We start from the raw sequence: 17,662 nt of genomic DNA, 5'->3' as shown, positions 1-17,662 counted from the left end.
TTTCCACTAGAAACTAATGGACGATATAGAAAATTAATGCTATATATGAATAATGTTTTAAAAGTATAAATTACCAAACTTACCATAGATTGCCATATTTTACCTAAGATTCTTCTAACTTTGGTAAATTACTACTAGTATTTTTTGCAACCCTACGAATAGTAAACCATGGAAATAGTTCCACCTTGCCCTCTTATAGGCTGTTGTGGAAGTTTCACCATATTGTTGTTTATCAATTTTATGTGGCACATACAGTATATGTGGCATGTTTCTAACCAATGGGGAGCCTCAGTTCCAGTGCCCCACAGCAAGTACCATACTGTTCACTGGTGACACTTCGTTATATTGAGTTATTCTCTGAGCGACCAATCCTAGCCAGCTCGAACGCGACTGGCACTGGGCATAAAAATACATAAGGTGTCTGGACCAGATTTTTTTGGTCTGGATCCTGGATGTCATCCAGGCAGGCGGATCTTTGGTAGGGGGAAAGATTGTTTTCAGCCCCCTTGCCCTCTCTCCCACTGCCCTGGCCTGGGTAATTACAGCTCTACTGTTCATGGTATGTTTACACAGATGAGAAACACCTGTTGCTTCTCCCCAAGCAGAAATCAGTCAGCCGCGGCTATTTTGGCAACGTCAGGATTATTAGGTGATCCCAAGGTGCCCTAGGCAAGCGTTGTTACATTGATAGCAGTTTTCCAATTGCACTTTGGTTTATTGTATAACGTAAACAAACATTAAAATAAATGTCTGCCTATTAATATGCTAGCTAGATAGCGTAGCTGTTTTTGGGCTTGCACGAGACGATTCCTTGGCAACGTGCTAAGACTTGTGACGCAAGTCGGCCTATAGGGATCATGCTTGCGTCAATATAGTTGAGTCAAGTATGGCAGACGGCTGTTGCAGATTTACGAAATAAGTGTAGTACTTCCCAGATCATCGTCCTTCAAACTGCCCCTTCAGGTGATTAACTCCAAAAACAAGTTACTCCTGCTGACATGAAGTTTTGACAGAGGTAACGGGCAGAGAGAGAGTGAGATTGTGAATAATATACATTTTGATCTGAATTGAAGATCTAGAGAACATTTAAATTCATGATTTTATTATTAATATACAATTCCTTTTAGCTAGTCTACCGCCAATAACAATGTTAAAATCTCCATGGGTTTTTTTGTTTACATCTGATTGTGATGGTTGAATAGTTCCAACAGTGATTTGGAGCTGTGGATTGATACATTTACTTTAATCAACCTCTGTTATTCTTGTGTGTATTAGTAGAAACAACACGCTCCAGTCACAGAGCTTTGTTTCTGGAAAGTATTGTTTATAAGGTCAAACAGTTGCAGCCAGTTATTTTGATCTGCTGCGTTTGTAATGCCACTCTGTGCCGTGTCAATACCAAGATGAGTGGGTTTCCGCCACAGATATGTTATAACCACTCCTATTGGTCATTCCATTTGTTTTTGAATTACATGTGCATCAATTTATAAATTTGTGATTAGACACAATCTAATAAATTATTGTGATAAACAAAAATCACACAATTTATGAATTGTGTAGTTACACTATTTGTAACTACCTTGTAAACAGTACATGTTAGGGACACCAAAGAACAGTGCAACAGTTAAAAGGACACCAAAGCCTGGTGTCTCTATTTATCAACCAGTGGTAAGAGAGGAGTGTCATTTGGCACATTCCTAAAGGGCCAAGGCTGTAGAGGCATTAATCGTCATGCCATCCTTTCAGGTTGAGAGGGCTGCAAAATTCACATGGCCAATGGCCTTACCTAAAGTTGCACTGACAAGCAGGCTGGCAGTGAGATTGTTTGTTGGGCGTATAAGAGAGTAGACATATAGACAGGTGGTCTGGGGCATTGGTCTCAGAGGAAAGAGAGGATAGAGAGACAGTTGGTGTTGGGCATGTCTTTGGGGATGGCAGGATGCCACTGTAATTAATCAGGAGTGATGGCATGTAGGGGGACTGGATTTGGATAATCAGAAGCAGATGCTTGTACTGATCACTATTCTGAGAGGATCTGCTGTATTTCTGCAGTCTGTGTGTTTGGTTATTTTGTGTATACGATGTCTATTTTAATCATTCTGTGGAATATAATAGCAGAGTAAAGACCTGTCAATGTTGTTCTTCCTACTTAGCTTTAACTGATATCATATACTGTATGTGCCAACTCCTTAGGGTTGCGGCTGGAGCTAGGGTTAGGGTTGTGGCAGGATTGGTGTTAGGGTTGCGTCTGGAGCTAGGGTTAGGGTTGCAGCTAGAGCTAGGGTCAGGGTTAGGGTTGTGGCTGGGGTTAGAGTCAGGGTTAAGATTGCGGCTAGGGTCAGGGTTAGGGTTGTGGCTGGGGTTAGAGTCAGGGTTAAGATTGCGGCTGGGGCTAGGGTCAGGGTTAGGGTTGCGGCTGGCGGTTAGGGTTAGGTCTGCAACTGAAGCTAGGGTTGGTGTATGTGTGTGTCAGTGTGACTGTTACCAGGCAAAACAAGGTTCCCTTATCACCTAACTGTCCCCCTGTACTTCTCTCTCTTGCCTACACAGGTTATGCCACTCCACAGGCTTCCTGAAACCCCTACTGTGAAAGAGAAGGGCTGATCCCCAAGCTCTAGCTACTCTCCTCCCACCTCCACCCACCCCCCTGTCCCTCCCTAACCACACATAGCCCCCCACTCCCACTCCGCCGGTCCCCGGACCCCGGACCCCATGGCTGCAGGAGGCCATGCCCCTGAGAAGGATGTGTTGATCAACCTGATTCAGGTAAGATTGATTAATTCATTGATTTATTTATGATGTTTATTTTCCTTCAGGAGGACATTACTTCCGCAGCTCAACATAGGTTACACATGCAAAAGTATTCATCCCCCTTGGCGTTTTTCCTATTTTGTTGCATTACGACCTGTAATTGAAATTGATTTTTATTTGTATTTCATGTAATGGACATACAAACTTGTCCAAATTGGTGAAGTGAAATGAAAAAAAATAACATTTTTTTAAAAGTATAAAAAAAAAAAAGGAAAAGTGGTCGTGCATATGTATTCACCCCCTTTGCTATGAAGCCCCTAAATATGATCTGGTGCAACCATTTACCTTTAGAAGTCACATAATTAGTTAGATTGGACACAGATGGACTTTATTTAAGTGTCACATGATCTCAGTATATATACACCTGTTCTGAAAGGCCCCAGAGTCTGCAACACCACTAAGCAAGGGGCACCACCAAGTAAGCGGCACCATGAAGACCAAGGAGTTCTCCAAAGAGGTCAGGGACAAAGTTGTGAAGTACAGATCAGGGTTGGGTTATAAAAAAATATCTGAAACATTGAACATCCCACGGAGCACCATTAAATCAATTTTTTTTAAATGGAAAGAATATGGCACCACAACAAACCTGCCAAGAGATGGCCGCCCACCAAAACTCACGGACCAGGCAAGGAGGGCATTAATCAGAGAGGCAACAAAGAGACCAAAGATAACCCTGAAGGAGCTGCAAAGCTCCACAGCGGAGATTGGAGTATCTGTCCATCGGACCACTTTAAGCTGTACACTCCACAGAGCTGAGCTTTACAGAAGAGTGGCCCAAAAAAGCCGTTGCTTAAAGAAGAAAATAAGCAAACATGTTTGGTGTTCGCCAAAAGGCATGTGGGAGACTCCCCAAACATATGGAAGAAGGTACTCTGGTCAGATAAGACTAAAATGTAGCTTTTTGCCATCAATGAAAACGCTATGTCTGGCGCAAACCTAACACCTCTCATCACCCCGAGAACCGCATCCCCACAGTGAAGCATGGTGGTGGCAGTATCATGCAGTGGGGATGTTTTTCATCGGCAGGGACTGGGAAACTGGTCAGAATTGAAGGAATAATGGATGGCACTAAATACAGGGAAATTCTTGAGGGAAACCTGTTTCAGTCTTCCAGAGATTTGAGACTGGGACAGAGGTTCACTTTCCAGCAGGACAATGACCCTCAGCATACTGTTAAATCAACACTCGAGTGGTTTAAGGGGAAACATTTAAATGTCTTGGAATGGCCTAGTCAAAGCCCAGAAATCAATCCAATTCAGAATCTGTGGTATGACTTAATGATTGCGGTACACCAGTGGAACCCATCCAACTTGAAGGAGCTGGAGCAGTTTTGCTTTGAAGAATGGGCAAAAATCCCAGTGGCTAGATGTGTCAAGCTTATATAGACAGACCCCAGGAGACTTGCAGCTGTAATTGTTGTAAAAGGTGGCTCTACAAAGTATTGACTTTGGGGGGGGTGAATAGTTATGTACGTTCAAGTTCTCAGGTTGTCTTATATCTTGTTTGTGTCACAATAACACATATATTGCATCTTCAAAGTGGTAGGCATGTTGTGTAAATCAAATGATACGAACCCCCCCAAAAAACGATTTTAATTCCAGGTTGTAAGGCAACAAAATAGGAAATATGCCCAGCGGGTGAACACTTTCACAAGCCGCTGTAACCATCACTAATACCTGAGACAGATATGAGTCAACTGTAACTGCAGTGGTTGCTCAACTAAAAGTTGAGGTTATACCGCGGGACTTAGAGGTAATTTGTGGATTAGTACGGTACCCTGTGTCACTGCTTCATTGCTCCAGACCAGCGCAAGGGGTAGTTAGAGCACTGATTATGGTTTTGGGTCCCACAATGAATGGGCGACATAAACCAAATAGAAACTGATAATTGTGCACGACTTCAAAATTGAATTTCAATTCACTGAATGATGAGGATGAAGGTGATTGAATTTAGAACAATAGTGTAAGAATTGCTATTCCTCTGTCCTGCACGCGCGCATCTGAAAAAAATACACTTATATTTTTGTTTCTACTCGTCAGTATTACTTACTAAAACTGTTGTTACACTAAGGTTTTTATTGTAAGAGAAACTTAGACTACAATTAGGGTGTGGAAATGTTTGGATTCTTTTGCTCTTATTGTAGTACTGTAGCCTACTCCCGACTGGTCACATTGTACAACACCATTATGGGCTATTAGCAGGATAATAGATACTTTGTGCAAAGCAATTGATCAGCATTAAAAACTTTGTGGATGGGGCCTCCCGAGTGGCGCAGCGGTGTAAGACACTGCATCGCTGTGCAAACTGCATTGCTACAGATGCTGGGTTCGATACCTGTGCCGGCCACAAATGGGGGACCCATGAGGCGACGGTGGGCTTTTGGGTTCTCTCCCTCTGAAAACAGAAATAAATCATTCTAAATATCAAACTGGCTTTATTTACAAATGAGTGAGAATGTCTCACCCCATGTTCAAGAATGGGCTTTTTCTTGCTCACTTTAGGTTATTTGAAAACAAAATCATCTCTAAAATATTTTTTTTTTAAATAAAGCGATTATTATTAATCAATTTAGAATTATATAAAATTCCCTTAGATATTCTCACAGATCAGATTTGCCCTAATGAAAAATGCCCCTTAGATATTAATTTAGAATCCTCCAATCCTCTAAATGTAATTATTGGCAGTGAGTCACATCATTGAAAAAAATATTTTTTAGATATACTGTAGGCCTACCATAGGTGACAAGAGTCTGATTAGTGTTGAGTAATATGCTGTTAAAAGTGGTGTAGATCTTTTTTAAAAAGCAAATTAAAGTTAGAAGCAATAAGATTTGAAGCAATAGCCTACCCATGTGTGGTCAACTATTTCAGCACCGTTTCGCGCTGCTCTGAGACAAGCATGGGGACTGGTCTTGATAAATCAATGCGATTTTTAGTTTCACTGAATCTCCGTTTGGGTATTGGTTAGACTACAATTAGGGTGTGGGAATGCTCTTAGTAGTGTAGCCTACTCCTGACCATTACGTGCCATAGAATTCTGTGGCAGCCCGCAAGGTGTACTGCAGTATGATGCAACATTAACAGGAAGAACCACTGTACTACATGTGCCCATCTCATTGATATCAAATTATTAGAGATACAAATTGTTTTTGCACCCACAGGTGTGCCATCTTGTAGCATCATATCCAAGAAGACTCGAGGCTGTAATCGCTGACAAAGGTGCTTAAACAATGTACTGAGTAAAGGGTCTGAATACTTATGTAAAGTATTCAGATGGCGTCGAAGGAGATGGCTGCCGTTTTACGATCCTGTAACCAATTGTGCATATTTTTTTGCATTATTTTGTACATAATCTTTCTGCCACCCTGTCTTATGACCGAAAATAGCTTTTTTATTATCAGGACAGCGATTACTCACCCCATACTGGAGGAATACTTTTCTTCAACGAGTCAGACGGGAAGGATTTACTTCAGATGCCTGACAAGGCCCTCATCCCCGTAATTCGCAGGAGAAAGAGACAAAGGTATCGTGGACGAATATTCTGTTGCCTTGTAAGGATCCGTCGCTGAGAGGGTAATCTACCTTTACTATCAGTCCTATTAGCCAACGTACAATCAATCGATAATAAAAGCAGACGAACTACGATCACGTATATCCTACCAACGGGACATTAAAAACGGTAATATTTTATGTTTCCCCGAGTCGTGGCTGAATGACGACATGAATAACATATAGCTGGCAGGTAGCTCAGCATTTTCGGCAGGATAGAACAGCGGCCTTTGGTAAGACAAGGGGTGGCGGTCTATGTATTGTGGAAGACCAGGGGGTTTGGTCAAGACGTTTACCCATATCAGACACGGACAGAGAAGGATTAGCTCAGTTTCAAGGGTGTTTATTTAAATAATAGATCAAAAAGAAAAGGATAGGTCTCCCCTATGAGACCCTCTCTGGGATGCCGTCTTATGGTGTTACGGGTCTGGCTGTATCCCGTCCGGCACAAAACTGAACTCCCTCTTCTTACCTCTGCAACCGCCAACAATACCACGGGAGTCCTTTCTTCCCCCATTCCTCCTGTGTGCTGCCCTTCTGGCAGCTTTATGGACCTTGCACAGATGGTGAGCAATCTGCCCTTGATTACTCACCAGCTCCAAATCAGCCACCATTTGTCCTGGCTGGAGAGCCCGTTGAGACCTGCAACGTCCAGCAGATGGAGCCATCGCCTCGTGATGTATACTCCATCTGTTACCAGGCCTCGACGAGTCTCCCCCTGGTGGCTGACCTGCTGTACGCCACAGTATATTTGTAAATAACAGTTGGTGCACGAAATCTAAGGAAGTGTCGAGGTTTTGCTCGCCTGAGGTAGAGTATCTCATAATAAGCTGTAGACCACACTATTTACCAAGAGAGTTTTCATCTGTATTTTTCATGGCTGTCTACATACCACCACAAACCGATGGTGTCACTAAGACCTCACTCAATGAGTTGTATACGGCCATAAGTAAACAGTAAAACGCTCACCCAGATGTGGCGCTCCTAGTGGCAGGGGACATTAATGCAGGAAAACTCATCAGTTTTACCGAATTTCAATCAGCATTTTAAACATGCAACCAGAGGGAAAAAAACTCTAGACCACCTTTACTCCACACACAGAAACACGTACAAAGCTCTCCCTCGCCCTCCATTTGGCAAATCTGACCATAATTCTATTCTCCTGATTCCTGCTTACAAACAAAAACTAAAGCAGGAAGCACCAGTACCTCGGTCAATAAGAAAGTGGTAAAATGAAGCAAATGCTAAGCTACAGGACTGTTTTGCTAGCACAGACTGGAATATATTCCGGGATTTTTCTGATTGCATTGAGGAGTACACCACATCAGTCACTGGCTTTATCAATAAGTGCATCGATGACGTCGTCCCCACAGTGACCGTATGTACATACCCCAACTAGAAGCCATGGATTACAGGCTGAGCTAAAGGGTAGAGCAGCCGCTTTCAAGGAGCGGGACTCTAACCCGGAAGCTTATAAGAAATCCCGTTATGTCCTGCAACGAACCATCAAATAGTAAAAACGTCAATACAAGACTAAGATTGAATCGTTCTACACTGGCTCCAACGCTCGTCGGATGTGGCAGGGCTTGCAGACTATTAGACTGCAAAGGGAAGCACAGCCACAAGCTGCCCAGTGACACGAGCCTACCAAATGACCTAAATTACTTCGATACTCGCTTCAAGGCAAGTAACACTGAAGCATGTGTGAGAGCATCAGCTGTTCTGGACGACTGTGTGAACATGCTCTCCGTAGCCAATGTGAACAGGACCTTTAAACAGGTCAACATTCACAATGCCGCAGGGCCAGAAGGATTGTCAGGAAGTGTACGCCGAGCATGCACTGACCAACTGGCAGGTGTCTTCACTGACATTTTCAACCTCTACCTGTCTGAGTCTGTAATATCAACATGTTTTAAGCAGACCACCATAGTCCCTGTGCCCAAGAACACTAAGGTAACCTGCCTAAATGACTACCAACCCATAGCACTCACGTATGTAGCCATGAAGTGCATTGAAAGGCTGCTCATGGCTCACATCAACACCATTATCCCAGAAACATTTTTTTACATTTACATTTTAGTCATTTAGCAGATGCTCTTATCCAGAGCGATTTACAGTAGTGAATGCATACATTTCATACAATTTCATAAAAAAATTTCTGTGCTGGCCCCCCATGGGAATCAAACCCACAACCCTGGTGTTGCAAACACCATGCTCTACCAACTGAGCTACAGGGAAACCCTAGACCCACTTCAATTTGCATACTGCCCCAACAGATCCACAGCTGACGCAATCTCTATTGCAATCCACACTGCCCTTTCACACCAGAACAATAGGAACACGTATGTAAGAATGCTAATCATTGACTACAGCTCAGCGTTCAACACCATAGTGCCCACAAAGCTCATCTCTAAGCGAAGGACCCTGGGACTAAACACCTCCCTCTGCAACTGGATCCTGGACTTCCTGATGGGCTGCCCCCAGATGGTAAGGGTAGATAACAACACATCCGCCACACTGATCATCAATACGGGGGCCCTCATGGGTGCATGCTCAGTCCCCTCCTGTACTCCCTGTTCACTCATGACTGCATGGCCAGGCACGACTCCAACACCATCATTAAGTTTGCCGATGACACAACAGGGGTAGGCCTGATCACCGACAACGATGAGACAGCCTATAGGGAGGAGGTCAGAGACCTGGCCGTGTGGTGCCAGGACAACAACCCTTCCCTCAACGTGATCAAGACAAAGGAGATGATTGTGAACTACAGGAAAAGGATGACCGAGCACGCCCCAATTCTCATCGACGGGGCTGTAGTGGAGCAGGTTGAGCGCTTCAAGGTCCTTGGTGTCAACATCACCTACAGACTATCATGGGCCAAGCACACCAAGACAGTCGTGAAGAGGGCATGACAAAACCTCTTCCCCCTCAGGAGGCTGAAAAGATTTGCCATGGGTTCACAGATCCTCAAAAGGTTCTACAGCTGCACCATTGAGAGCATCCTGACTGGTTGCATCACTGCCTGGTATGGCAACTGCTCGGCCTCCGACCGCAAGGCACTACAGAGGCTAGTGTGTACGGCCCAGTACATCACTGGGGCCAAGCTTCCTGCCATCCAGGACCTCTATACCAGGCGGTGTCAGAGGAAGGCCCTAATAATTGTCAAAGACTCCAGCCAACCTAGTTATAGATTGTTCTCTTTGCTACCACACAGCAAGTGGTACCGGAGCGCCAAGTCTATGTCCAAGAGGCTTCCAAACAGCTTCTACCCCGAAGCCATAAGACCCCTGAACATCTAATCAAATGGCTACCCAGGCTATTTGAATCCCCCCCATTACACTGCTGCTGCTCTCTGTTTATTATCTATACATAGTCACTTTATTTTATTCATTGTTAATTTTATTTCACCTTTATTTAACCAGGTAGGCTAGTTGAGAACAAGTTCTCATTTGCAACTGCGACCTGGCCAAGATAAAGCAAAGCAGTTCGACATATACAACAACACAGAGTTACACATGGATTAAACAAACATACAATCAATAATACAGTAGAACAATCTATGTACAGCATGTGCAAATGAGGTAGGATAAGAGAGGTAAGGCAATAAATAGGCCATAGTGGCGAAGTAATTACAATATAGCAATTAAACACTGGAATGGTAGAATGTGCAGAAGATGAATGTGCAAGTAGAGATACTGGGGTGCCAGGATTTCAAGCTGCAGCTAGATTTATATCTGGCGACCGTCCACCCGGCTCCCTCAGGCCGGGAGACGGTGTCCGGCCTCGTCTCGTGCCTCTCGGGGAAAGCCCTGGAGTGGGCCAACGCTGTGGGGGGAGAAGGAGATGCGGCGCTGGACCACTTCGAGGATTTCACCCGCCCGAGGGTAGAGCAGCGGGTGAACGTCTCTTCCACCTGAGGCAGGGGACGAGGAGCGCGCAGGAGTTCGAGATGGACTTTCGGACCCTAGCCGCTGGCGTCGGATGGAACGACAGGGCCCTGATCGACCACTATCGCTGCAGTTTGCGCGAGGACGTCCGTTGGGAGTTGGCCTGCAGGGACACCACCCTCACCTTTGACCAGCTGGTGGACCTGTCCACTCGGCTGGATAACCTGCTGGCTACCCGCGGACATTCAGAGCGGGGTCTGTTGGTTCCATCCCACAGCACCACCGCTCCGATGCCCATGGAACTGGGAGGTGCTGCGCTCAGGGAGACCGGAGGAGGTTCCTTCTTGTGCACCATCTGTGGCCGCGGAGGTCACACTGCCGGTCGGTGCCGGGTTGGTTCCTCTGGGGGTCGAGGCAGCAGGCAGGGCACTCTGGCGTCACTCCAGGTGAGCCGGCACCATTCTCACCCAGAGCCCTCTGTTGCTCACATGTTTTTGTATGTTACTTTTCCTGAGTTTTCCTTGCATTCCCAGCATAAGGCGCTCGTCGATTCAGGCGCAGCTGGGAATTTCATAGACAAATCATTCACCCATAGTTTAGGGATCCCCATAGTTCCAGTGGCTATGCCCTTCCCAGTTCACGCCTTAGATAGTCGACCATTAGGGTCAGGGTTGATGAGGGAGGCCACCGCTCCCCTGGGCATGGTGACACAGGGGGTTCACAAGGAGAGAATCAGTCTCTTCCTCATTGACTCTCCTGCATTTCCCGTGGTGCTAGGCCTACCCTGGTTAACCTGATATGGATAGGGGGCAGTATTTTCACGGCCGATGAAAAAACGTACCAGATTTAAACTGGTTACTACTCTTGCCCAGAAACGGGAATATGCATATTATTAGTAGATTTGGATAGAAAACACTCTGAAGTTTCTAAAACTGTTTGAATGGTGTCTGTGAGTATAACAGAACTCATATGGCAGGCAAAGACCTGAGAAAAATTCAACCAGGAAGTGTAGGATCTGAGAAATGTAGTTCTTCTTTCTAGTCCCTTTCGAAACTACAGTATCTGTGCTGTTACGTTGCACTTTCTAAGGCTTCCATTGGCTGTCTAAAGCTTTCAGAAAGTGGATTGAGCCTTCTCCTGTCTCTGGGCAGAGTATAGGAGCTCAGTTACTGAGTGGTCTGCCTGAGGACAAAGAGATTGGATATGCGCGTTCCCACGAGAACGCTGTTTTTTATTTTCCTCCTTGAATGAATACACTATTGTCCGGTTGGAATATTATCGCAATTTGACGTTAAAAATACCATAAAAATTGATTTTAAACAGCGTTTGACATGCTTCTAAGTACAGTAATGGAACATTTTGACTTTTTGTGTCTCGAATTGCGCTCCCGCGTTACCCTTTGGATAGTGACCTGAACGCACGAACAAAACAGAGGTATTTGGACATAACTATGGATTATTTCAAACATAAACAACATTTCTTGTGGAAGTAGCAGTCCTGGGAGTGCATTCTGACGAAGATCAGCAAAGGTAATACAATATTTGTAATACTAATTCTGAGTTTAGTTTGCCCCGAACCGTGATGGCGAGCTATGTACTCCGAATATTGAAAAATGTGCTTTCGCTGAAAAGCTATTTTAAAATCTCACACAGCGATTGCATAAAGGAGTTCTGTATCTATAATTCTTAAAATAATTGTTATGTATTTTGTCAACGTTTATGATGAGTATTTTTGTAAATTCACTGGAAATTTTTGGTGGGAATAGATTTTCTGAACATCACGCGCCAATGTAAAAAGCTGTTTTTGGATATAAATATGAACTTGATTGAACAAAATATACATGTATTGCATAACATAATGTCCTAGGAGTGTCATCTGATGAAGATCATCAAAGGTTAGTGCTTCATTTAGCTGTGTTTTGGGTTTTATTGACATATATGCTTGCTTAGAAAATGGCTGTGTGATTATTTTGGTCTATGTACTCTCCTAACATAATCTAATGTTTTGCTTTCGCTGTAAAGCCTTTTTGAAATCGGACAACGTGGTTGGATTCAGGAGAGGTTTATCTTTCAAATGGTGTAAAATAGTCTTATGTTTGAAAAATTGAAATTATTGGATTTTTGAGGTATTTGTATTTCGCGCATGCGATCCCATTGGCTGTTGGCTAGGGGTTCGCCTGGATGTAAGAGGTTTTAACCTGTCATGACCCCACTGTTTCTTGGCAACGGAGGGCTCTCACGGGGTGGTCGCGAGAGTGCTCGGTGAGGTGTTTAGGGGTTTCCGTTGGTGCTACTATGGTGGAAAGTCCAGACCAGGTCTCCACCGTGCGCATTCCCCCCGAATATGCCGATTTGACTCTCGCCTTCTCCAAAAAGAAGGCGACTCAATTACCACCCCATCGAAGGGGTGATTGTGCGATAAATCTCCTGGTAGACGCCGCACTTCCCAGGAGTCATGTGTATCCCCTGTCACAGGCGGAGACGGCGGCTATGGAAACATATGTCTCCGAATCCCTGCGTCAGGGGTTCATTCAGTCCTCTACTTCACGCTTCTCCTCGAGTTTCTTTTTTGTGAAGAAGGAGGGAGGTCTGCGCACGTGTATTGACTATCGAGGCCTAAACCAGATCACTGTGAGGTACAGTTACCCGCTACCTCTCATAGCCACAGTCCGGTCCGGAGGAGAGATGCTGGGTTCCGATGGAGGACGTGTTGGACCCTTCAATGCTGCGGGAGTTCCACCGTCTCCGTCCGGATCGCCCCGGAACCCGAAGTCGGTTCCTTTCCTTGTTCGGGCGGCGTTCGGCGGTCGACGTCACCGGTCTTCTAGCCATCGCCGATCCACCTTTCATTTTCCATTTGTTTTGTCTTGTTTTCCCACACACCTGGTTTACATTCCCTCATTATTTGACGTGTATATATCCCTCTGTTCCCCCCCCCATGTCTGTGTGTGGAATTGTTTGTTGTTACGTGTATATGCTCGTTAGACTGATTTGCGCCGGGTTCTGTCAATCTGTATTTGTTTAGTGTTCTTAGTGCCGTGTGTTTGTTCACCATAATAAAGGGCTCCGTTTGCTACCCAATTCTGCTCTCCTGCGCCTGACTTTCCTGCAGCCAGTTACGCATACCTTACAACATGGCACAGAAAAAATTGTGTTTGCATGAGTAATGCCAAAGCAAATTAATTTCCATGTGTCCTATCTGTGTTTGGAGTTCAAAACAATTAACCCAAACTAAAATAGCAGTGTTATTAAATGTCTTGTTGAAACATTAAGTAAAAGTTTTAAGGAAGTTATTCCAAAACCTCCAAATAATCACATTGTTTAGAGAATGTTCTCAGAACCTTATTTAATTACCTTAAAATAACCTAGAATTTCCCAAAAAAATTCTCAGATGCTCCCTGCAACCTAAAAATGTACATTTCCAGAACAGGCAAAATGTTCACTTCCTTTCTCAGAACATTTAAAAGACTTGCCATTTTTCCAGTCAGGAAACGTATGGCTTCATTCCTAGAACCAATGGGAAACCGAAAATGTACAGTCCCACAACTTTCAAGGAACCAAATGTACTAGCTGCGACACTCCTTCATTAAAAAATGAAATACATATGTGTATTAATTTTAACTGATCAAAAATAGCTATACATATCACAGTGGGCCTTGAAGGTAAGCAAGCGGAAAAATACTGTGGGTAAATACTAGTCTACTAGCTTGCCTTCTGGACATCAGAGGTTAACATCTTATAGCTCTCCAGTCAGTATCCGTCATGCTGCATCAGAATTAACCTCTAGCCTCTGGCCCTGACAGAACCTCTTAAGGATAATGCACTGTATGCTAGACGGTATGTGCCACTTCCCAGGTAGAACAAGTTGACAGATGGGTGGGAAATAAGGGCAGATGTTGCTGCCACCAGCTGTTATCACTGCTGAGAGATCAGAGGTAACAACCTGCCAGTGAAGCCGGCCACTGAGCTGCTTAGCTGCAGGGTGAGGCGCCCATGCTATGTTTCCTTACACTTGTATGGCCCCTGTAGATTATACTGTGGATGTACTGTATTTAGATGTGTTTGCATGTAGAGATAGATACCCTTGCTGTATTACAGTGTGTGCAACAGTGTTTGTGACAGCATTTAATTTGAAGCTTACCGAAACACACTCATTTTGAATCATGCCCGAGCATGTGTGTGTGTGGCATTTCCCATGCACGCTAGGCTGGCTATCGAAGGATTTAACTCTTTGTTCATCTATCAGCTAGCATCGAGAGCTTAGCTTCTCCCTGTCAGTGCCACATCTCCTTTGATTGGCTGTGAGAGAGTGAATTCAATATGTGCCCTTTCATAGACACATCTGCTATAAACAATAATCAATGACATTTCACCTCTGCCTTTCTCTATCTAAATCCTTTTTTGTCCTTTCTTTCTCTTTTCTCTCTCTTCTTCCTGAGCAGTCATCTCTCTCTCACGCTCTTTCTCTTGGCTCCTTTTCCCTCTCTCTCTGGGCAGTATGACGTAGTTTAAATGCTAAACCCGCCTCTTCTCATGACAAACCAGTCATTAGTTTGTTTTTCAGTTTGACATTTTGCAGCAGTCACAAAAGATCCATCTAGGAATAGCCTGCTGTAAAAAACAGCATACACCAGCATAAATTTCAAGCTGGTCTATGTTGGTCAGCGCTGGTCAGATGCTGGTGGAGCTGATGAATCTGATCTGACCAGCATGGCCTAGCTCAGTGGTCACCAACCTTTTCTGAGGCAAGATCACTTTCTCAAAATGTAAGCCAAGATCTACTAATCAGTTTTTTTTGTTAAATACCTTAAATAACGTCAGTATATGCAACATTAACCTATTAAAAGCAGTGCTGTAGCAATGAGGTTTGTGCTATAGGCCCAATACATCACAGCATATTGCATTGTTGCATTGTTGTTTGGACAATTTTTATATTTGAAGTATGCTAAAAAAGAACACCGGTAATAGATCACCGGTAATAGATCAGTTGTTGTATTACTTGTGAGGCACAGCTGAGTGAGCTTACATTTAAATAATTAGCTTTTTATTGTAATTTTACTGGGCTGCTGGTGCCTGCATCTGATGGTTAGTCTCAGTGGAGGGAGAGAGCAGTAGACTGAGGGTCCGCCTCTCAACGTCCCTCCGCTCTCCCTTTTATCTGCTGATACTGACCAAAAAGGGACACCATCTTCCAGCTGATAGAGAAACTCTAGGGTGCACCTACCACCAATAGCGCAAATAAATAAATAAAAATAGGAACGCAAGGCTTTAGCGTAGCGTTCTTTACATCTTTTTTTGCCTATAAATGCCTTCGAGATCGACCAGTTGGTGACCACTTGTCTACCTGGTTATGCTGGCCAACCAGCCTTCTGTTTTATTTTATTTATTAGGCTCCCCATTAGCCGACGCCAATGGTGACAGCTAGTCTTACTGGGGTCTGACATATAACGGAAAATACTTTACAGACCAAAATACTTTCTCTGACTTCCTCCATATAGGGTGTCTCATCGTTGTCGGTAATCAGGCCTAACACTGTTGTGTCATCAGCAACCTTAATGATGGTGTCGGAGTCGTGTTTGGCCACGCAGTCGTGGGTGAACAGGGAGTACAAGAGGGGACTAAGTACACACCCCTGAGTGGCCCCAGTGTTGAGGATCAGCGTGGCAGATGTGTTGTTGCCTACCCTTTCCACCTGGGGGCGGCCCATCAGGATGTCCAGGATCCAGTTGCAGAGGGAGGTGTTTAGTCCCAGGATCCTTAGCTTAGTGATGAGCTTCGTGGGCACTCTGGTGTTGAACGCTGAGCTGTAGTCAATGAACAGCAGTCTCACATAGGTGTTCCTTTTTTCCAGGTGGGAAAGGGCAGTGTGGAGTGCGATTGAGATTGCGTCATCTGTGGATCTGTTGGGGCGGTATGCGAATTGGAGTGGGTCTAGGGTTTCCGGCATGATGGTGTTGATGTGAGCCATGACCAGCCTTTCAAAGCACTTCATGGCTACCAACGTGAGTGCTAATTTTGGCAGGTTACCTTCGATTCTTTGGGCACAGGGACTATGGTGGTCTGCTTGAAACATGTAGGTATTACAAACTCAGTCAGGGAGAGGTTGAAAATGTCAGTGAAGACACTTGCCAGTTGGTCTGCACATGCTTTGAGTACACGTTCTGGTAATCCATTTGGCCCGCGGCTTTGTGAATGTTGACCTGTTTAAAGGTCTTGCTCACATCGGCTACCGAGAGCGTTATCACACAGTCCAGAACAGCCGGTGCTCTTGTTCATGCTTCAGTGTTGCTTGCCTCGAAGCGAGCATAAAAGGCATTTCGCTCATCTGGTAGGCTTGCGTCACTGGGCAGCTTGCGTCTGGGTTTCCCTTTGTAGTCCGTAATAGTTTTCAAGCCCTGCCACATCCGACGAGCGTCAGAGCTGGTATAGTAGGATTCAATCTTAATCCTGTGTTGACGCTTTGCTTGTTTGATGGTTCGTCTGAGGGCATAGCAGGAGATCTTATAAGCGTCTGGATTAGTGTCTCACTCCTTGAAAGCGGCAGCTCTAGCCTTTAGTTTGATGCGGATGTTGCCTGTAATCCATGGCTTCTGGTTGGGATATGTATGTACGGTCACTGTGGGGACGACGTCGTCGATGGACTTATTGATGAAGCCGACGACTGAGGTGGTATCCTCCTCAACGGCATTGGATGAATCGCCAAGCATATTCCAGACTGTGCTTGCAAAACAGTCCTGTAGCGTAGCATCCGCATCATCTGACCACTTCCGTATTGAGCGAGTCACTGGTACTTCCTGCTTTAGTTTTCGCTTGTAAGCAGGAATCAGGAGAATAGAATTTTGGTCAGATTTTCCAAATGGAGGTCGGGGGAGAGCTTTGTACACATCTCTGTGTGTGCAGTAAAGGTGGTCTACCGTTTTTTTCCCTCTGGTTGCACATCTAACATGCTGGTAAAAATGTGGTAAAACTGATTTAAGTTTGCCTGCATTAAAGACCCTGGCCACTAGGAGTGCTGCTTCTGGATGAGCATTTTCTTGTTTGCTTATTGCCTTATAGAGATGGTTGAGTGTGGTCTTAGTGCCAGCATCGGTCTGTGGTGGTAAATAGACAGCTACGAGTAATATAGATGAGAACTCTCTTAGTAGATAGTGTGGTCTACAGCTTATCATAAGGTGTTCTACCTCAGGCGAGCAATGCCTTGAGACTTCTTTAATATTAGACATCGCTCACCAGCTGTTATTGACAAAAAGACACACCCCCACCCCTTGTCTTACCAGAAATCCAATATAGATGGTGTTAAGAGATATATGGGAGGGGTTGAATGGTGCTGAAGGGTGGGACTAATAACAACAAGATAACAAATGTAAAATATACTGTGTCTATAAAATGTATATATGTTCAGAATGTGTGTGAA

General features: G+C 44.5%; 1 protein-coding gene across 4 annotated transcripts in view; it reads left to right on the top strand.

The window, feature by feature from the left end:
* The window catches only part of slc4a3 (solute carrier family 4 member 3), a 122,120-nt gene that overhangs the window by 24,585 nt on the left and 79,873 nt on the right, over positions 1-17,662 (top strand). For all 4 annotated transcript variants that reach the window (XR_001323203.2, XM_014164421.2, XM_045704527.1 and 1 more), the window contains exon 2: positions 2,551-2,766. Coding sequence is in view for 3 of the 4 variants with exons in the window: in XM_014164421.2 (XP_014019896.1) it covers positions 2,713-2,766 (54 nt within the window). In the remaining variant the exon portion in view is untranslated. The remainder of the gene's footprint in view (positions 1-2,550; positions 2,767-17,662) is intronic.

This window comes from Salmo salar, chromosome ssa21, assembly GCF_905237065.1.
Source record: "Salmo salar chromosome ssa21, Ssal_v3.1, whole genome shotgun sequence".
NCBI classification, from domain to species: Eukaryota; Metazoa; Chordata; class Actinopteri; order Salmoniformes; family Salmonidae; genus Salmo; species Salmo salar.
This window is presented reverse-complemented; position numbering and strand designations above follow the sequence as displayed.